General features: G+C 34.3%; 1 protein-coding gene across 1 annotated transcript in view; it reads right to left on the bottom strand.

Annotated features, from left to right (window-relative positions):
* Positions 1 to 22,342, bottom strand: part of CFAP69 (cilia and flagella associated protein 69) — a 36,364-nt gene extending 14,022 nt beyond the window's left edge. The window contains exons 1-14 of the mRNA XM_015811851.1: positions 22,163 to 22,342; positions 19,028 to 19,090; positions 18,600 to 18,659; positions 16,401 to 16,510; positions 11,685 to 11,761; positions 10,181 to 10,279; positions 7,625 to 7,774; positions 7,330 to 7,507; positions 6,678 to 6,801; positions 5,311 to 5,359; positions 5,108 to 5,229; positions 4,142 to 4,358; positions 2,704 to 2,868; positions 1,147 to 1,259 (exon numbers count right to left, since the gene is read on the bottom strand). Of these exons, the coding sequence (XP_015667337.1) occupies positions 1,147 to 1,259; positions 2,704 to 2,868; positions 4,142 to 4,358; positions 5,108 to 5,229; positions 5,311 to 5,359; positions 6,678 to 6,801; positions 7,330 to 7,507; positions 7,625 to 7,774; positions 10,181 to 10,279; positions 11,685 to 11,761; positions 16,401 to 16,510; positions 18,600 to 18,659; positions 19,028 to 19,090; positions 22,163 to 22,297 (1,662 nt within the window). The 5' untranslated portion in view covers positions 22,298 to 22,342. The remainder of the gene's footprint in view (positions 1 to 1,146; positions 1,260 to 2,703; positions 2,869 to 4,141; positions 4,359 to 5,107; positions 5,230 to 5,310; positions 5,360 to 6,677; positions 6,802 to 7,329; positions 7,508 to 7,624; positions 7,775 to 10,180; positions 10,280 to 11,684; positions 11,762 to 16,400; positions 16,511 to 18,599; positions 18,660 to 19,027; positions 19,091 to 22,162) is intronic.
* Positions 22,343 to 23,202: the final 860 nt, after the last annotated feature.

The raw sequence follows: 23,202 nt of genomic DNA on the forward strand, positions 1-23,202 counted from the left end.
CTTAAGAACATATCTTCCTGAGGCCATGAAAAGAGAGGGCTCCTTTAAAGATCTGTCAGTAGGTTTAGAGATGTTATAATAATTGGATCCTAAACAATTTTATCTGCTTCTGATTTGAAAACTGTAAACCTATACTGCAGCAAAAATGAGAAACCAAAATGATAAGGAATTTACAAGATAAAACTCAGGAGAAAAAGATGGGAAGTGTGACGTATATTTAACCTGGGAAGACTGAAAGGAAACATACCTGCAATGTAATAAAAGTAATTATTGACTTACAACAATTGAACCCAAATGTTCTGTTGCTAAACAAGCCAATTGTTAAGTGAGTTTTGCCTCATTTTATGATCTTTCTTGCCACAGTTGTTAAATGAATTACTGCAGTTTTAAGTTAGTAACGGGGTTGCTAACTGAAGTTGGCTTCCCCATTGACTTTGCTTATCAGAAAGTCACAACAAGCTGATCACATGACTCCAGGACACTGCATAAATATATGCCAATTGCCAAATTTTGATCATGTGACCATGGAGATGCTACAACAGTAATAAGTGTGAAAAACAGTTATGAGTCACTTTTTCAATGTAACTTTGAATGGTTACTAAACAAATGGCTGTAAGAAGCAATGGACTTAATGGGACATAGAAGCAGACTTCAAGTAGACATCAGAAAGAATCTGGAATAGAACGTTCTGCTTTGGGAAGTGATAGATTCTCTTTGCTGACATTGTTTATAAACAAAGGCTAGATTGCCTCTATCAGTGATGTTATAAAAATGGATTTATTCATGGGCATAGGGATGCATTACACGATCTCCAAGATTCTTTTAAAACGTTCCAGTGTACATTTATATACATAATTACATAAATAAAAATAGTTATACTATATTTTGCAATTTATATGTGGTTGCTCCTGATCTTTATTGTTTCATGTTATAATGCAATCCCAAAGCCAAGTTATCTGAAAATCCAGTCACATCAAAAGCAACTCAGGAATACCAGTTCAGTGATACTAAATGCATAGTGACACTATAGAATCAAAAAATAAAATAAAATAATAAAATAAACTTTGAACATAAGCTCACTTTTCACTTTCTTATTCATTAGAAATTCACACAATGAACTTTTGAAGTCAGTGAGGAAATACAAACCTTTCTATGGAGATTACTTTCACAAAGAGTTGACAAAATAAGAAAGAGATCACTCTGAATCTCCATCACAAGGGCGGAATCTTTATGATTAGTTGTGGTAGTTTTTAAGATACCTAGTGGAAAACAACAATAAGGATGGTTTTGGCTGCTACACTAGAAATTATTATATCAGTAGAATATATTACATAATTATTTTGCAAATTTAATACATCTCAAACCTATGCATATTACCTTTTAATGTAAAAAGGAAAACTTACTGGAAGTTAGGGTTTGTATTAGGATACAGCATTTTTATTAGGAGAAACAAAAAATTAAATGGTGATTATCTTTTCTTGTCCAATCTATTGGAGAAATCAGTCATGCGATTTAAGAGATTGATGTCAGTCTGATACCCTTCCTTCAGTATGTTTTTTGAACACACAAATGTTAACAAGAACCATGCACATTAATTCTTTATTCAGACTCTGAGAAAAAGCAAACATTTTACTTTTTGCAATGTACATTTTTATCTTTTGCAATGTTCTCAATCTTAAACAAAACAGAATTATAGCATTGATAGTTCTTGCCATGTACTGTATATTGACCTGTATAAATTGCCAATATATATATATCTATATATCTATATACATATCTATATATCTATATCTATATCTATATCATCTATATCTATATTTGTCTGTCTGTCTGTCTGTCTGTCTGTCTGTCTGTCTGTCTGTCTGTCTGTCTGTCTGTCTGTCTGTCTGTCTGTCTGTCTGTCTATCTATCTATCTATCTATCTATCTATCTATCTATCTATCTATCTATCTGTCTATAGATATAGATATTCTAATGTTACAAGCCAGAAGCTCCTTGAGCAAAGAAACTGTGAATTGCCCACCCTCTAAGTCAGATCTCCCAATATAAATGTCATTTGTCTGAGGATTCGTATTTCTCAGTAGAGGGAATGAAGGAAGATAATGAAGCCTAAAGCTCCAAATCAAAAAATTATTCCATTGTAGGGAACAAAATAGTTACTTGGCAGGGGTAAGGGCATTTCAGTCAAGATTCTTCATATTGAAGAATACAAATTCTCATCCTCAAAGCTATGAGACTAGAGAAAGGAATTTAATCCAACTGCAAACATTCCTTTGAATGGAATACTATGAAACATACCGGGGAAGAAATATAAAGTTGTAATCATGCTCTCCGCATATGAAAAATAGCATTCATACCTTTAGATAAAATATATAGAATGCTATTATTACAGAATTAATATTTTCTGTTCTAATTATACCCCTTATGTCTTTTGTAAATTCATGCTACTTTTGAACCAACTCGCTGCATTTGGTTTTACAAATAAAACAAACAAAACCCCAAGAAGATTCCAGAAATGCCCTGTTTAAGATTGCCCTGCTATTAAATGTGTTGTATATTAGAAAGGGCTTACAAATACAGTCATTTGAAAAATATGAGGAAAAATGATGTTGTTTTAAAGTATAGTAAGAATAAAACTGAGTTTTATTTTTATTCAAACAACTTTAAGTTAATCAAACAAAATTAATTTCAGATATATGTTACCTAACAGTTGATGAATTGCCCCTTGATCACAAAGGTCAACATTCACAGCATCATCACCGAGAGATACAATTGGATTCAGGACTCTCAAGCAGAAGCGCATCTGTGCAAGTTTGGTGCCACGACCACCTGTACCATGGAAACTATTACCTTGAGTAAAGAAGGGATCTGCAAAGAAAATTATATGTTTTATTTCAAATTAGATTATAAGGCCTTTCATATTAATATTGAATAATTTATTAATTACAATTACATTATTGTAAATATAAGCACTCTACTATATTACTGTAGCATAGATATTTCCATAATATTTAATCAAATATCTAATTCTATAATTCTAAAGTTTAATTGAACATATATTCTCCCTAGGAAAAAGGAAGACTTTATCATGGCTCTTTGATATTCTGGCAAAAAATATGCTGTACATCTGGCTTCAATCTCCAAATCTACATGGTGGCATAGAACATGCAGAAATTCCTTGCTATTTATATAATATTTTTTAAAAAATATTTTTGCTGAGTATGTTCTCAGAAAATGTTGCTATGTATTGCACTTAACAGTACTACCTTAATTTAGTAAGTTTTTCATTTCAAGATTTTCCATATAGTAGTCCTCAACTTGTGACCACAACTGAGCCCAAACTTTTCACTGCTAAGCTGTTAAATGAGATTTTGCTCCATTTTATGTCCTTTCTTGCCACAGTTGTCCAGTAAAAAATGTTGCAGTTGCTAAGGTAGTTCATGATTGTTAAGTGAATCTGGCTTCCCCATTGACTTTGCTTGTCAAGTCGCAAAAGCACATGATCCAGGACCCTTCAACTGTCATAAATACATGCCAGTTGCTAAGTATCCAAATTTTGATCATGTGACTATAGGGATGCTGCAACGTGAGATTTCTTGCTTTCTTATAAGGATAGAAATTATGTAGAAAACCAAGCAGGATGAAACCAAGCAGTTCTCAGCCTAAAAGCAAATTTAGCTCTATATCAAAAATCACAGTATTTCATTATCAATGGCAATAGCATTAAGACTTATATACCACTTCATAATGCTTAACAGCCCCCTTTAAGCGGTTTACAGAGTCAGCATATGGTCCCCAACAATCTGGATCCTCATTTTACCAACCTTGGAAGGATGGAAGCTGAGTCAACCTTGAGCCAGTCAGCATCAAACTCCTGGCAGTGAGCAGTGAGTTACTCTGTAAAGCCAGAGCTGCAAATGCTGAAGCAACAGTGTCCACATTTCTCTGTTCAGTATGTGGCAGAACATTCCGTGCTAACATCGGTCTAATCAGCCATCTACGGACACACCGTTGATGGCCCACAATCCACAAGATGTCAAGGTCTTCATCGAAAATCGATGGACGAACAACAACAGTCTGCAATACTGCATTCTAACCACTGCACCACCACAGCTAAAAGTAATTTGCTTTATTGACTCACCATTGCTCACACACCATTCTAGAAACAGCAGAAGGCGAGTATTTCCTTGGCACAGCATATAGTCTTCTATCAATAAGGGAGCCATTGTTGCTAATGTAGCAATAGCAAGAAGCTGTAATTCTTCATACTGTGCTGCAGACATATCAAGTGCTCCTCCCTTTTCATTTGGTTTTAAATAATGAAACAAAGCCAGTATAACCTTACCCTCATGCAACAGCTAAACAGGGAAAGGAGATAAAATATAATTTGAAAAGAAAAATAAGTTTGAATAGTAATAGTGTAACAATAACACATATTTTTTGACCTTCTCTAGCTAGTATATGCAGAAAGCTTGTTTTTAAGTTATATTTTGTGTAAAATTTGAAATGTAATGCTCCTTGTATACTATTGGTTTGCCACTTTTGATAGATGTCACAATGAATGTAAAGTGTATATCTGCTGGTACCAGTCATTCACAACTACAACCAACACCCATATTCTCTCTCTCTCTCTCTCTCTCTCTCTCTCTCTCTCCCTCCCTCCCTCCCTCCCTCTCCCCCCCCCTCTCTCTCACACACACACACTGGATACTGCTATTGTATTCCTTTATTTTCTTAGGGAAGTGGATATGCAGGATATAATCTGTTTAAAACTATCATTCTATGTTTTGTACTTGACAATAATGTGTTCCTACTTGACTCTATGAACTTATACAATTATTGGACTGTTAATTTATTTCTCACTGAATAAAATTATTTTAGAATAATATTCTTCTGAGGTAAAATATTTGTCTATTTAATTTGACATCTAGAAGTGACATAACTGGCACAAAGCTTTTTAGTTGTAGTAGCTGAACATATACCAGTGTTGTCAATTTTAACACAAATAAGTATTTACAGACATATTAGTAGAACTCTCTGAAAACATGTACAATAGTATTAAAAGTCTTGATGAATTATGATTCCATCCAATTATGTTATGACTTACCTGAACAGAACATAAATCTTTTGCTAGTACAGTAAGCATGTTAAGCAGCAGCTTTTTCAGCTCAAAGTCTTCATAGCAGGAAGTAAACTTAAGACCTTTTACCAAAGGGTTATGACTTTTCACTGTGAATGAATTATAAATTTATAAATAAAAATCCACAGTTCACATTTACATGATAGTGTTAATGGTTAAAAAATACTAACCTTCATCAAAAGTGGCAAATAGTATTAATTGCTTGGCAAATCCAGTTTCCTAAACACACATACATATAAAGTTAAGATATGTGCAAAAACTGTTGTATTTGTGCTATTTTAAAAATTTATAATAGACTAAAACACATGGAAATATTTTTAACAGTGGAATGAATGGATGAATAGAAATTACTTTTTAGAAAATATAAAATGGCATTTGTAAATCAATGTTAACAGACATTTGAAATGGACCAATTTAGGATTATTCTTTGTTTAGGTCTTAAAAAGTAACAGAATTATTAATTTTAGTGATATTGCAAAAGCTCTGGGATAAAGAAAAAAGAGTAGATCCAATTCTGAAGATGAAATATAATTTCCTGAATCCTTTAAAAATGGATGATGTCTTCATAAAGGCAATTTTATATACAAAACTAATTAGAAAAAAAACAAAACCCAGGCATTTTATTTCTCTTGGTTGGAATGATGGACTTACAATAAAGCTTTCTTATGATCATTGAGAAATGGACCACCTATTAAGGAGTTAACTCATCATCAAAACAATTATATTAGGCCAGAAGATATTGCCGTTAGAGTTTGCCCAAGGCAAAATGTGACAATACAAAATGACAGTTGAATAACAAAGAAGAAAAAGAAGAAACATATAGAAGTAGCAATCTTTAGTTCCTAATTCACTGAAGAGTAAAAATTATGCAGGTTCAGGCTTTTATTATTCATACTTTCTTAGCATTTTTTTGTACAGAAAATTCATCTTGCCTTTATCAGCTGGATAACAGATCTATAATATTAATATGCAAACTAATGCACAGTAGCAGAAATATGATAATATGATACAGGAAAGTATATTTTTAATACAGGATAAAAGTACTAAGATAAAAGCAAACACAGACAGACAGACAGACACACACACACAAAAGGGGAAAAAAGGAGAACATTATATTTGATCCAATAATATTTTGCAACAGCTATCAGGTATAAAATTTGAAACTCACTTTAAGGTAAGAGAAAAAGTCAAGATTAGAAGATTCCTATCTCTTCTACAAGTTTTTCAGTGTTGATTCTGTTTTCACAGTAGTTAATTTCTTATCTTCTGTGTCACAACTTCTGAAATCCTATCATTTAATAAACCTTTTTTATAAGACTTTAGTATGCCTGCCATATTTTACTGCCATCGCTGAAAATATAATTCTATGTTTTTCTTTATAGTATAGAATTCTAAGACAAGAAATAATTATTTAGAAAAACATCCAGTTAACATAAATGTGTTTTAGGGAGGAAAGGCTGTGCTATACTAAAAAAGCTGGCACTAATTCTCAATATTTAGTTTTAAGTGTCCAAAATTCAAAACCAAGTATACATACGATCATTGGAGCTCCTGGGTTCTGAGCAACAAGGGTAGCTATCACCAAAATGTCATTTCTTAACTGACGATCATAATGGCGGAAACCATGTATAAGTAGATTAGTAAATGCTTCCTTCAGAGCACTAAGTAAAAGAACATAATTCTATATTTTAATATCTATGTATTTCTAACCGAAAATATAATATCATTCCTAGATATTAAAATTTTAAATACTTAAGTCCTCATTTAAAAACATTTATTCAGTGTCTGTTCAAAGTTAAGATAATGTTGGACAAATGGCAGCTACAGCTGGTCCTCTAAATTGTGGTCACTGCATGTCAGCTGGTCCTCTAAATTGTGGTCACTATCTCCATGTCATGTTTTTTCGTTCTTTGGTTTAATACACCAAATAAACCAATAAATGTTACATAGCAAAGGTTTAGAAGGCAGGTAGTAGTTAGTCCATAATCTATTGATTTCATTATGTTAATAATAAAATAATTTATTTTATATCAATAATTCAAATAGAATGAAACATTAGTAAAAGAAATGCTTGTTATACTTTACTTTTAAAGTATTGAAAAATACAAGATAAAAATGCCAGCATCTAATTTATAAACTAACATGTAAAAATCTAGGTTTATATACAGTATTTTATATATACGCTTAACTGTACACATTCCAAGTTACTGAGCTGGTCGATAATTTGGTCCTTGGAGGTTTTTTCTAATAAATTCCAAAGGATTTCTGAGGAACGGAATAATAATTGCCCAGAGGGGTCAATGTCATTCAGATGAGAACATAGTATTCTTGGTGCTTGAGCTTTCATCATAAGTTTACAATTTGCTTCTGAAATACAAAAAGATTCATAATTAGCTCCCTTTGAATTGCCAGTATTTTACTGAAAAAGAAAGTAAAATAGACAAGGATTAGCTACAATATTTTAAAAATATAAATCATACTAACCAGAAATAGAAAGATGTTGCAAAGTTTTAATGATCCATAATTTCTCAGAAAGTTGATTTTCAACAAGTGTTAGCGATAAAACCAAAGTCTCTGCTAAACCTCCTAATTCTACAATCTGCTTTTTATAATTTGCACTTGTAGGTTGATAACCTGTATTAAGAAAAATGGGAAGAAGTCCATCAAATTACTTTACGGCAAAATAAAATGTTTCTGATTTTATTTATTCATTAGATTTATATCCTGCTGTCCTTCTAGAATTCATGGTGAACTAATTTCCATGTCGGAGAATGGCATTAGCTACAGGTAGTCCTCAAGTTACAACCACAATTGAGCCAAAAGTTTATGCTGCTAAGTGGAACATTTATTAGGTGAGTTTTGCCCCACTTTACAATCTTTCTTGCCACAGTAGTTAAGTGAATCATTGCAGTTTTTAAGTTAGTAACGTTGTTAAGTGAATCTGGCTTCCCCATTGATTGCTTGTCAGAAGGTCATTAAAGGTGATCTCTTGAACGGTTACTAAATGAACTGTTGTAAGTCAAGGACTACACATAGTTTAACACCTTAACTACCACATTGCACTCCCAAGCATTAACATCACTGACAATAACAATTAACTTAGTTTTCAAATAAACAAATTTATAAACATTTTATAGAATTTTGGAATTGATAATTAAATATTGTCAGAAAAAATGTGTATTTTACTTAATTAGGCTATTATTTCTGATTGTATTATTAGTTTTGATTAAACATGAATATATTAAGCTTGTTTACTCCCTATAGAATGAAGGATAATAATGGAGAGGGGGATACATGCAAACATAATGCTGAAAGTAAACTATGGTTAATTCAGCAGCCCATATATTTGATACATTTATACAGCTATTAGCCCTTTAAGATAGAGGAAATTATTAGAACTCTATTTTATCGTTAAAAGATATAACACAATCTTGAAAGCAATGTTATTATTTCTTATGCCTTCTTCCCTTTCAGGGCTAAACTGGCATTTATAGAACAGTTATTAAATTTCCTTCTCCATGCATACCATATTCCATGATCTGTTAGATTAGCACTAAATATGGGGTTATGCTTCTATGATACTCAGATTTTTTTATACTGAGAGAGAATAACTAATGCTTAGGGATGAGATTTGTTTATTCCAGACACATACACCGCTAATGAAGAGAAGGACGAGGGGGGACATGATAGCAGGGTTCCAATATCTCAGGGGCTGCCACAAAGAAGAGGGAGTCAAGCTATTCTCCAAAGCGCCTGAAGGCAGGACAAGAAGCAACAGATGGAAACTAATCAAGGAGAGAAGCAACCTAGAACTAAGGAGAAACTTCCCGACAGTTAGAACAATTAACCAGTGGAACAACCTACCTCCAGAAGCGGTGAATGCTCCAACACTGGAAGTTTTTAAGAAGAGACTGGACAGCCATTTGTCCGAAATGGTATAGGATTTCCTGCCTGAGCAGGGGGTTGGACTAGATGACCTCCAAGGTCCCTTCCAACTTTATCATCATCATCATCATCATCATCATCATCATCATCATCATCATCATCATCATCATCATTATGTTTAAATTATATGAAATCCAATTTATGAAAAATTGCTCACTAGTGATATTTTCTTTCAGATTTCTTGATTTAATCCCAGAAAGAGGGCATAGTGCTACTGCAAGAATGCAGCCCTCTTTCTTGATGTACTCCTATGTGATGTACTCTTAAGATTAAGCAGTATGATAATTGTTTCATATTAGAACTAATAATCAAAAGCATTAATGATACTAGAAACTAGGGACTGCAATCTTGTAGATGAGCTGCATATTTGCATAAGGATAAAATTATAAATATTTATGACTATCCAATGTATCAATGTTGGAAATACATGGATTTTCAATGGGGCTGATCTATTACATTTAAAATACACACAATAATTTCTTTAAAAATAATTAGATTTAACAAGATATGAGAAAGATAAGTAGTGTAATAAAGTAAAACTAAACTTATTACTTTATAATAAACAAAAGTAAATGTATTTTTGATCTAATTCAGAGTTTTATTCAAAATAAGCATTTCTCCATAGCAAAGAAACAGTGGTTGCATGCATCTTTCTTCATCACACTTCCAGTTTATTGTGTGACATTTCATTCAGGCATCTGAAGCATAATGGTTGAAATATATTGTAAAGATAAATATTTTCTCTGTCCAGTAATGTCTGACTCTAGAGGGCTGGCTCATCTCCATTTCTTAGACAAGGGAGCTAGTGTTGTCAGAAGACAATTTCTATAATCATTGGCCAGCATGACTATATGCTGAGATGCATGGAATGCTGCTACCTTCCCACCAAAGTGGTATCTATTTATCTACTTGCATTTTCAGAATGGATCAACCGTATAAGATTTCATATGACATATCCGTATTTTACATGATGTTACAGATTTCCCTCAATCAGCTTGTTGCCCTCTCATTCACTATATAGACTGCTCATATTTTTAACATTGCATAAACTGATTAATTTTATTAGGATATATCAAAATGTAAAATAAATCTTACCTTCAAATTCTTTTACTGATAGATCAGCATGGTAAAAGCTAATAATACACTTACATATTTGTATTCTTATTTGAGAACATGGCACTCTGATCAAGTAACCTGAAACAACAGGCAAATTATGATACACTTTTATGACCAATTCTGTTGCATGAGTTTTATTCATTATATGAACGTTATATGCATTTCTTCAGTATTTTGTTACAATGTTTTGTTTCCAGCTCTAAGGAGGAAGAAATTATCTCAGTATATATTATTCTCTCTCTCTCTCTGTCTCTCTCTGTCTCTCTCTGTCTCTCTCTGTCTCTCTCTCTGTCTCTGTCTCTCTCTCTCTCTCTCTCTCTCTCTCTCTCCTTCCCTCCCTCCCTCCCTCCCTCCCTCCCCCCCTCTCAAATTACAACCACCGGGTTAATAACTATTCAAAGTTACAAGGGCACTGAAAAAAGTGACATGACCATTTCTCACGTGTATGACCATTATAACATTCCCCACAGTCATATGATCAAAATTCGGGTGCTTGGCAACTGGTATGTATTTACAAGAGTTGCAGCATCCCATGTTCTGGGATTGTCATTTGCAATCTCCCTAGGGAATTTCTGACAAGAAAAGTTAATGGGGGAAGTCAGATTTGCTTAACAACTGCATTGTTAAATTAACCTGTTATGATCTGTTTAATAACCATGGCAAAAGGTCATAAAATGGGGCACTTTTTATCATCAGTACTGATAGGAAAATATTGGAAAATATTTAGGAAAATCCTAAATAGACGCAAATTCTACTCTTACAAGTGGCATTTCCAATTTGGTGCTTCCTAGATGAGCTGGATTACTGCTTCCTTGATACCCAGTTAACATAGCTCACAGCCTTTCTTAATAATTTTTGGGATGCAGTTTATTTTCTTTGGGCAATCTTCTTTGAAATGCATGTCTCAACAAATTTCCTTCTATTACAATGTTCTGTAATACAATGTGCTGTAAGTTCAAAATAATTAGTCAATTATGCACTATATCAAGAGAGTTCTTGTACAGAAAGATGTACAGTCCTCAATTTATGATCACTTAACATCATTCCAAATATGATGAGTCCCAAATAGGTGCAGTACCTCCCTTAAAGCATTTCTGGCTATTGTAAAATGCCATCACCTGCCTCTCCGTTCAGGTGAATAACAACTAGCTCACCTTTATAACTAGTTGCAGTGTCTCTGGGTCATATGAACACAATTTATGATGGGTTTTTGCCAGTTTCTAGCATATTTTGTCAGTTTCTGGCAAAAAGCATAATTCAGAAGAATGGATTTGTATTAAAACCACTGCATTTTTAATGAATATGGATTTGCTTAACATTGCAATGATTCACTCATGATTTCTGCAAAAAAAAATCTCATAAAATTGGGTCCAATCACCCCACTGCCTCAATTTACAAATGCAATGAGTTATAACTGTTTCAAATTGTGATCATAAGTCGAGGTCAAGCTATATAAGGAAGGTATGTCTACATCAAATATTACCCAATTGTGCAATTGATTCTTGAACTTCTTTAGCATACTTTCCTTCATCAGATAACTTCTTTTTGTAAAATGGTAACCTGCAGAATTAAATGTATCAATTATTACAGATACATTTTAAAAAGCATGAGAGAAATAATGATAAATACTTGAATAATGACTACAATTTTCATGAAAAGGTAAAAAAAGTATGTTATTTTTGACTACTGATTTTACTTTAACATTTTGTAGATCTGCCAAGTATATATTATAAACGTGAATATCCTATTAATGTGTATTAAATAGAAAAGTAAAATAGAAATAAATTATTTTGTTTAAACAAATAAAATTAAATAATGTACTAGATTGTGCCTTGTTATTAATACCTGAGATGTAACAAATTGATACTTTAAATAGGATCAGGCTCAAGTAAGCAGACCTATATGCGTAAGGTTGAAGCTCACTATTTCATTATATTTTGCCTATTACACAGAAATCTTCCCAGATTGCCAACCTAAGTCTGGGAACATATATCTAAGGTTCTATAGAGCTTAAGGTGGGGAGGAAGGGTCACTTTTGGACTTCTTGCAATTGTGCAAAGATTGCACTTGCAGTCTTCCTACTGCCTGGCTGGGTGTTTGCCAATGAATAGTGACTATCTGCCACTCTATTTACTATTGAAAGGAGTGCTATTCACAGTATTCAATAATTAATATAAAGGGGAAATGAATCCGATTCTGCAAGTACTCTCAACAGAATCTAAAACATATACATACAGCATACAGCTTGTGGATGCATCCAGTCTGTAAAGCACCCTTGTGCAACTGTTGGCATTTTTCAAAAAGAAAATTCACTACCGTGATTGCTCCAAAAGATGGGGGCAAGAAACAGCTGATTTTTAATGTATTAATATAGCCCTCTCCCCTCAATACATTGTACAGGCCTGGCTTAGACTGTCTATGCTATATAGTAAGCCCCACTGAAAGTAATATATAGCAAATTACAGTGCATTATATATTCAACTTTCATTTCTGTGATCTTAATCTAACAAAAACAATTGTTTATATACTCACAAACACACACACAAAACCGAACCATGAATAATATTCATTTTTTACTGAGCTTATATGCTATTCTAATCAGTTCTAATTGCTGATGACTTTGAGTGACATAGATATTTTGATTTGTTACTTGAAAGTAATGCTATGTTATGGAAATTGGGGAGGGTGGGAATGGAAAAAATATTTGCTCTTCTTTTTAAAATCTGATCAATATTTTCCAGTCTATTGTCCTTTAAGTTCCTTTTTGCTACTCTTTCTTTCTTTTTTTGTTGTTTCAATATTAGAAAGCAACAGTGATGTCAATAAAGTTGAACTATTATTGAGAATAAACAATGCCAACAAAATCAACTGAAATGCAACAGTTCTTTTTCTCTATCATAAATGATCTGATTGAAGGGAATTGGAAAGCAGATGGGCAAAACAATTTTCAGCATTTCTCATTATTGGTCACATTGGTTTAAGCTTCTGCAAGTTGAAATTTTATACCACCAGAAGGACCACACGTATGGAATCATTATATAATTTTCAATTTGTGACTACATTTGGGACCAGAACTTACACTGCTAAGCAACATGGTCATTAAGTGAGGCACACCTGTTTTTACAACATTTTTGTCATAATTGTTAAACAAATGATGTGGTCATTAAACAAATACAGACTCCCCCACTGATTTTCCTTTTCAATCCTACTGGGAAGGCAGTAGTTGATAATCATGTGATCACACAACAGCGCAACATGCTGGTTGTTAAGTGTCTGAATTTTGGTCACATGCCCATTTTGGTGCTACAATGGTTATAAGTGTGAGAACTGGCTGTAAATCATTTTTTCAAACCAACTGCAATTTCAAATGGTTGTTATTATATTAAATGATTGTAAGTTGAGGACTATCTATAAAACTGCTGAATACTAATTTTCAGAAATGCTAGAGCAAACAAAATCAAGGTTTGAAGTATTGTCAAGTTTTCTTTAAAGAAATAAATATCATTTTCTCAAATGAACTTCATATCATTACTTTTTCTAACAATGAAAATTAGCTATTCCATACACTGAAATAAGTAGAAATTAAGCCTATCAGCAAGATCATTTGGTGTATTGTGCCACAAAAGAATTCAACATAAGAGGGATACGGTCAATGGCAAGGTAAAAAAGAGGAAATACAGTATCAACAACAGACTCACCAACTTTATATGTATGTATTGTCCACCAAAATCGATGATCAAGGAGACCCTTGCATAATCATAACTACATTTAATATTTTTTTAATATTAAAAAGATTGTTTGTGGGATACTAAGCACAATTCTGCACAAGATGGTCTTGTATGCCAGCAATGACCCTGCTGACCAGATCCTATAGAACAGTGATGGCGAACCTTTTAGAGACTGAGTGCCCAAACTGCAAACCAAAACCCACTTATGCATCATCGAGTGCCGGGTGGGCGTGGCCCATTGGGTGGGCGTGGCTGCGGTGGTAATGGCAGACTGGGTGGGACTAAAAAGTTCAACCAATCAATTCCAACTTTGCAAGATCTTTTTTTTCCTGCAAGAAATTGAAATTGACTGATCGAACTTTTTTTTTTTTTGCACACGGTGGCGGACACCTAAAGCGAAAAGGTTTTATAAAACCAAGCTGAAGGCCTAGGACTGGGAGATGGCACGCGTGCCCACAGAGAGGGCTCTGAGTGCCACTTCTGGCACCCGTGCCATAGGTTCGCCACCACTGCTATAAAAAGATCCTAATATGAAGTAACTCTGCCAAGGGACAAGCCTATGGAATAATCTGATTCTCAATAATCATTTTACAGGATAAGGGGTTGTCCATCTGGAATATAATGCCATCAGCATTGCCTATTTATTTGCTTGTTTATTTCATGTATATATTGTCTTTCCTCCCTAAGGCGAGGCAACATACAAAGAACTCCACTGTCTGCTTTCTCTTCATCTTTTGCAACCATCTTATAAAATAGACTAGGCTGACCAATTGCAACTGGCCCAATAACATTGAGTATCTTGAGATTTAGAGGAGTATAAATCTGACCCTGAGTGTTTCCAATCTTAGCCTAATGTTCTAAAATAGTACAGTCCTCTAGCTGTGTAACAACTATTCTGAGGACAATCTGAATGAAAAGCACTGAAGAAAAATATCAAAAGATATTTTAATATTACTAAAATGTTTAAAAATTCAAATTCAAATTCAAATTTATTTGATTTATATACCGCCCTTCTCCCTTGCGGGACTCAGGGCGGTGAACAGGCACATTAATAAAACAGCAATACCATAATATTTAAAAATATTCAAAACTAATTAAATTATTTGTCCTGTCCTAAAACCCACTATAATAATATAAAATTATACCCAATTTAAAATTTTAGAATTNCACCTTGAAGCGCACCCGGAAGGCCACAGGCAACCAGTGCAGCCCGCGCAGGAGAGGTGTCACATGGGTGCTCCTAGGAGCCCCAAAAATCTCCTGCGCAGCCGCATTCTGGATCAACTGGAGCCTCCGGATGCTCCCCAAGGGGAGCCCCATGTAGAGGGCGTTGCAATAGTCTAGGCGCGAGATGACGAGGGCCTGAGTGAGTGTGCGCAAGGCGTCACGATCCAGGAAAGGGCGCAACTGGCGTATCAGATGTATCTGATAAAAAGCCCCCCTGGCCACGGCCGTCATATGATCGTTTAACGACAGCCGGGTATCCAGGAGGACGCCCAAGTTGCGTGCCCTTTCCACCGGGGCCAGTGTTTCGCCCCCAATGGCCAAAGATGGAGTAAACTGGCTGAAACGAGGCGCCGAGAACCACAGCCACTCAGTCTTGGATGGGTTGAGCTGGAGCCCGTTCCTCCCCATCCAGACCCGACAGCTTCCAGACAAACATACAGTAATAAGCTTTGGTTCATTCCTTTTCAGGAAATAGCAATGAAATATTTAGATTTTGCAACTGCATCATTATAAAAGTGAATGTGTATATGCCCACTATGTGGCAGCAAAGTAAAAAAATATAAGTGGGGAGAAAGCATAGACATAATCTTAAATGTATTTAAGGATAATTGCAATACATCTGAAAAATTCAAGACTGAGAATGCCTTTAGCACTTTTAATAAATGGATATACTAAGATCCATAATATTTACTAAGAATGATTGGTTATGTTCCAGGAAAACCAACACACAACTGCTGTTTAAATGTGATATGTAGGACAACAAACAGAAATAACTGAGTTCCTAGATATTTGATGTTGGGCTAATTGAATTTATTTAAGCTATTAAATTACCTGCAACTGTTAATAAAAGTATGGGGTCTAATATAATAGAAACATTTTCTATTGATTTATATGTTACTTAGATTTTCATTAATTTTATATGAAGGTTGTATCCACAAATTTAGATAAAGATTTTATATATCTGAATCTTAATTTTGTAATTTAAATGTTAAAATCACTGAGGGTTTTCTTTTTCAAATTAATTTTGAATGAAATGTAACATTATAATCTTTGCTCAGTTTATTTAGCACAATCATAGATTTGTGGGAAATATGTTTCCCAATATATGTTATAATTACAACATTCTAAATGTTGAAGCCTTATGCTTTTGCTAAAATGAAAATAAATGCATATTATTTCTGGCCACTAAAAATAGAAGACTGGTTAATATCAGAATAAAACAGAAGCATTAATTAAGTACTTACCCATATAATTTAAGAATTTCACATGTAGTTTCTATAAAAACATTGTCCAGCTGAATTTTCTCCACACATAAGTTTAAAATTTTAGAGATGTGTGCTAAATCATTCAAAGGCTTATAATGTAACAATCAAGGAAAATAGTTACAGAAAGAAAAAATTTGCATAATCTTTTAAATTAAAAAACAAAGAAACCAAAACTACAAACTTTAGTTGTAAAATTAGTAACAATTTCTGTGGCAGAATTCTAATAGTAATAGTTACTTAATCTCGGGTCCCTTTTCTCCAAATAATATTTTAGAAAATAATGGAAATAGCGGACCAGAATCTGAACTCTAAAATATCTTTAGTGCTTTCCAAATAATTTATAAACAATTCTCATTACTCTCAGACAACAGCCTATTAAACACACCTACTGAGAATTGCACAAACCGTAATACATTTGGAGTGTGCCAGATTGCAAAAGACAGCTCTAATGGTTATATCAGCCATTCAAACTAGACATATTGGTCATATAATAGCAAAATAAACCTAGATTGTATGATGTTCCCCCATTGCCAATTATAAAATAACTACATATATGAGACTGTCCTACATAAAATATGCAGAAGTAGATCCTATTCTATTCTGCCCTACACACAATATATAGAAGTAGATTTTGTAAACACATAAAAATTTAAAATTACTATTATATATGAAATCTATATCACAATCTATCAAGCAACTGAAAAGAGAAAGCAAGTAGGAGTTTGCCAATAAACAGGAGTAAGACCCAACAAAAAGAGGGAAATGACCATAGAACTGGAAGTTTTATGAAACTGTGTGTTCAACTGACTATAAAGGATAAATTGGGTAGTCAGTAAAGAACATCACTCAGATTCATAAGAAATGTTTTATAAAATAATTCAACTGCCTCTCATGGTTATGACCAGATAACTGTTAATTTGGATAAGAACTCTAAGCCATAAAGTACTGACTGCACTATGCAGGCAGATCATTTCTTGTGTATAAGACTTCATTCTTGTCAGCAATAAAAAAAATTAAACTATTCATGTCTGCCAATCTTCTGCCAATTTGGGTCAATTAGAAGAGTTAAATGTGGAGAGCTAAGATTATCATGGTCTGGTGTGAAGCTTCACAATGAGAGCTGAAAAGGTAACACCCAGAGCAACTGCTAATTGCAATGGTGTACCTGAAAATGCCAACTGTGGATTAGAGTGATTTACAGCCTACATAAAGCAGCTGTGTCCTTCAACATATAAAAAGATTTGCAGTACTTGGCAAATTCATTAGAATGAAGAACTGAAATAAATGTGTGCTGACTGGACTTACCAGCCTGTGAAATTTGCTGCTTAGCAATATAGGTTAGAAATGTGATATAGCAGCTGTCAAGATGTATCCAATCGACGATCCTTTATTGCTTTATTGCTAATATAGATCAGGACAAGTAAAATGGCAAATAATGTTATAGTCATATCACAACAGATTTTGAAGATGTAGCAAGGAAGTTGAAAAACTTGGCATTATCAGTAATCTTTCCACTTCACAGAAATGTACTCAAACAAGAGAGAATGTGCAATATTATATTGCAAGTGAATTGATACAATGACAATATTGTCAGTGGAAGAAATTTAACTTAGTGACTTTCTACTGAATGCTGGACATTTAGCCAAAGAATGGCGAGTTTGACTTTAAATGAAATTCTGCATATGAGATTGCATATGAGAAATTCCTGAAATAGATCTCAGAGGAAGATTTGTGTACCGTACAAGATACTGGAAGTATTGTTGACATGGAGCCCATTGAAACATTAGCTTACAAAGTTGATGGCTCTTGTTGTGGTCTATACATTAATATTGAGAGTACTAAGATTATGAACTGTATGGATCAGCTTTGGTTTGAAGGCTTAACACATCCTACTGGCTTGGACCTTTCCCAGCCAGATCGGTGTAATATAGATAAAAAAAATTGAAAATAGTAGTCCAATTTTCATTCATACAGTATATTTTTTATTTTATATTATGATTACAATATAATTATTAATTAATATAATTGTTGTAATTATATTGCAATGTAATTTAGTAAATAAGCACACTATGTATTAATGTAAAATAGCAAATTATTATTTTGTCTTTTTCTGTTCATGGAATAGAAGTATTTTTTGGCTTCTAATTTTGCATGTAACAAAACAAGCAAAAAGGATACAATTCCATATTCATAGTGCTTTGCAACCTTCTGACATGCTTGGATTTGTTCTTCTATAATCTTAAAAAAGGTAGAGTGAATGAGAATAATATGTACAGTATTTAATATTTGCAACACTTTGCTCTTCAAAGAGACAGAAGATTTAATATGTCACTGGCATTGCTTTGTATGTCTTGTGGCTTACTCTTTAGCTGTGAGAAAAATATGTCAACCAGTTTTAAGTAGTAAGCAAGACAAAGGTACCATGCCAGCATAATCCTATAACTACAGCATTTGCTATATGCATTTGCAATCATGCTAGAGCTAATAAGAATCTTCTGGATTTCTTTAAGTACTCTGTATAATATATACAGAATATATTATTAGCTTTAAATTCTATTTGAATAAATAGAAATAAGATTTATGCTTATTATGTCTAATATACTTACTGAGTCGGTTTCTTCAAGCAATTTGGTCACATGATTAAGATCCACATATATGAAGTGATTTCCCTTAAACATTAATTTAAATAAGATTGTAATGGTTAGTAACTTTGTTGAAGGTAACAACTCTTCCATTTCTAACCTGTTTGCCTATAAATTCTGAAAAGAAATTTGTTTCTTTTACTTTCAATAAATTGTATTTGTAAATTTTATATATTGTCTCAGTAAAAAATTCAAAGAGAATGGTTTTTGCTTTCAGAGATAATTGTGAAACAATTCTAGGTAAAACCTTAGAAGTTAAGCTGAGGAAGTAAACACTTAAAGAAGATCTACAATAATCAAAGCATGGGGCTAAAATATTGAATTGCTCTTTATTATTACTGGCAGAAGCAGTAATATATATATATATATATTCATTTATCAAAAATTATATCAGAATTTATTTTGAGATAAAACTATAAAAAGCCCGTGATATAACTACAGATGTATATAGTGTTCTTCTGCACACAAGCATGCCACCCTCCAACCTCTTTCCTCAGCCCTCTTGCATTAGCATGCACCTTTCTTTGGTCTTCCCGTGCTTGCATATACCCAGACTGTTCATACACCAAAGTGATGTGGTCACAAGCATTGCACTTTATGAATGCACTGCTTAGCAAAATAATGTGAGTACATATGTTTCAAAACTCTTTTTCTATTTTTTTTCTTTCTTTGCATGTTTTATTCTTTTTTTCTTGAATTTAATTTGATTTTTTTTCTATTGTACTTAATCTTAAAAAAATAAAAAGTTTTCAAAAGTTCTTACTAAATAATTCTAGGAATTAAAACATTTTAATCTATTTTTACTACAAAATATATTTGATCAGAAATCACAGTTGTAACAAGTATAAATAAAATAAAAATGTTTTTGATCACATTAAAAAGATAAGAACTTAAATATACTGTTTCAGACTTTTATTGGGATGCACAAATGGAAGTCTAAGAAATTAAATGTCACTGGAAATATCTGGCATTTTCCATATACCATAGGTCTGCTGCCCTCTGATAATTAAACATCTATTCTGCATCGGGGTTATATTTTATTGGTCAAAAGGGAAATAAAATGAAAAAATTATTGAATAAACACATCTTTTAGCCTAACTTCTAGAAAATATTCTGTGTAATATCTCCAGTGATTACATACTTTGTTTGCATTTCCTCTAATTTCATCAACACAGAAGTTTGTGGAATATATTTGTGTTTCGATATTACATCCACAATATCACTAAAATTGCTTTTTTATGTTTTTAATCTAAACCCTAGAAGGCAAAAAATGGGATATAAGTTAAAAAAAGTATAAAAATAAAATTAAAGATATATCAATGAAACTGTTATGATCAAAGAAAAGAAAAGAAACAGGCGATATGAAAGCAGTATTCCAGTATTTGAGGGGCTGCCACAAAGAAGAGGGTGTCAAACTATTCTCCAAAGCACCAGAGGGTAAGACAAGAAACAATGGTTGGAAACTGATCAAAGAGAGAAGCAATCTGGAATTAAGGAGAAACTTCCTAACAGTGAAGACAATTAACCAGTGGAACAGCTTGCCTCCAGAAATCGTTGGTGCTCCATCACTGGAGATCTTTAAGAAGAGACTAGACAGTCACTTGTCTAAAATGGTATAGGTTCTCCTGCTTGAGCAGGGGGCTGATCTAGAAGACTCCAAGGTCCCTTCCAGCTCTATTCTATTCTATTCTATTCTATTCTATTCTATTCTATTCTATTCTATTCTATTCTATTCTATTCTATCTTTGCAAGAAAATAAATTGTCTTAATTGATTAAGAACAACCAAAGACTTTTAGTTTTGTACAATGTTATGTAAGCCCAGTTATATGTAGTTTAAATATATGCTATAAATGACATCTCATCACTGAGCAGGGTGTTGGACTACTAGAAGAACTCCAAGATCCCTTCTGTTACCTTGTTGTTATTAACTGGATTGGCTCCTATTCATTTTTCCAATCCAACTTGGAAAGCCATTTTAAGGTTAAGGTATTCATCACTTGGGCCCAGAATAACTAAACAGTTACATTCATGTGCATTTGCCTGGAGGTAGCACCTTCAGATTAGATAAAGGTTTTTCTTAGATTTAATGCTATAGTACCTTAAGATATGGCCTCAGTGTTTAAAAAAATAAAAGGCGTCTTTGCTTAGAATGAAGTCCTCTGGTTCATATTTATGACGATTGCAGTTATTCTGAGGTCATGTGACCTTTTGATAAGCAAAATCAATGGGGAAGCCAGATTCATTTAATAACCATGTTACTAACATAACAACTGCAATGATTCATTTAACTACAGTGGCAAGAAAAGTTGTAAAATGAGATAAAACTCACTAAACAAATGTTTCACTTAGCAACATAAATTTTGGACTCAATTTTGGTTGTAAGTCAAGGATTACCTGTAGTTGTTTCTGTCTCACAAATAAATCAATATTGATCCTCAATCTGCTTGTGTGTCATCCTGCCCATTCTGACGTGACTTTTAGTTTATCTTTTTAAAGCCCCTTTTGTGCTTTTATACCCTGCATAAGTGCAATCATACCCAACAAAATAAAAGTAAACTTTTATTTACCCTTGCCTAAATTTTCTTCCGCTATCTATTGTCTGCTTTGGGTCCCCTCAGAGAAGAACATGGATAGTGTTTTCATCAGAACCAATCCCAGGAGAGAGAGAAAGAAAGAGGTAGCCATTGTTAATAACAAAATAACAGAGTTGGAAGGGATCTTGGAGGTCTTCTAGTCCAACCCCCTGCTGAGGCAGAAAACTACACCATTCCAGACAAATGGCTGTCCAACCTTTTCTTAAAAACCTCCAGGTGTGGGGGGCACCCACAACTTCTGGAGGCAAGTCGTTCCATTGATTAATTGTTCCAAATGTCAGGAAATTTTAATACCCCTCAGGCAGTTTCAAACGCAACAAAAGCAGTAGAACGCAGTAGAAAACTCACAAAAGAGCATTTTTGACTGCCACTTTTTGCATTTGACAGGACGTTTCGCGAGGGCCCCGGCAGCCCCGGCTAATGGCCCAAGCAATTAAAAAAGACGTCCCAGAGCCGGGCAAAAACCGAGGGAATTCAATCTCTATGGCTGCCCATTTCTCTCACCTGCTCGAGTCCGTTGCTGAGCTTACTGTCCGAAGGGTGCTCCAGCCTGGAGGAAGAGGAGAAATGCCTTTGTTTCTCGCCGAACGAGGGGACCGGGAGAATCGGCGAAACCTCCGGAAGGGCCGGGGAAGCCATGGCTCCGAAAGGCTCTGCAACTCAGGCTTCAGGACTGCTTCACACTGAGGAAAACACAAACCGGGCGCCGTTGCCATGGCAGCGAGAGAAGCCGGCTGGTTCTAGCAGCCCCATGGGAGGAGCGGGCGGAAGGCGAAGGAAAACTGAAGACAAACGAAGGGAGGGAGGAACAAGCCTCCGATCAAAGCCCTCAGCTATGGCGATGGGCCCCCTGCCAGGGCAAGAAAGTCAGGAAAGAGCCCTCTGGTTGCAACCCCGAAATTATTGGTCCTTCCCGCCACCTCAGCTGTTTGGTTATTTATCATGTACCCTACGAGGACGCCGCTAGGTTAAGGTGCTTTGCGGAAGGGAAAGGCCCTAAGGACCCACAGTCTTCCCTCGAGGCAAAGAATGCTCATTGCCCACAAGAAAGGCACCCTAAGGGAATGGCGCCAAAACGACATTACTGCATTAATAATACCGTGCCATAGGCTAGTGACCTTAGCGACTTTAGCAGTGTCATCGAGAGCTTTAAAGGAGAGAAAAGGTCGTCCCAGCTCACTAGATGCCGTCGATCCAGTTCCTGCGATCAGAAATACACGCATACAAACGTGAGAAATCATAGTAATTTTTAAAAGAATTTGGGCAGCTATTTTTTTTCTTCCCTGCTGAAGGCCTTTATCAGCAAAACTTTCTGTAGAAGTTTCAAAATCTCTGATTATGGAAAGTGACTTAAGGTAATGGGAAGATTCTCAATCCTGAAGAGAATCATTTCCCCTGTCAGTGTTTACTTTGTCCTAAATGCTAATTAAGTCATTTTCCTGAATTAGTTCATGACATGTCTGCAACACCATCAGGCTTATTCAGAAATGCTGCATATGTATTTCCTTTCTATAGTTATTCTTTAGGTATCCCATTGCTTCTGG

This window comes from Protobothrops mucrosquamatus, unplaced genomic scaffold (assembly GCF_001527695.2).
Source record: "Protobothrops mucrosquamatus isolate PMUCROS unplaced genomic scaffold, P.Mucros_1.0 scaffold53, whole genome shotgun sequence".
Classification (NCBI taxonomy): Eukaryota; Metazoa; Chordata; class Lepidosauria; order Squamata; family Viperidae; genus Protobothrops; species Protobothrops mucrosquamatus.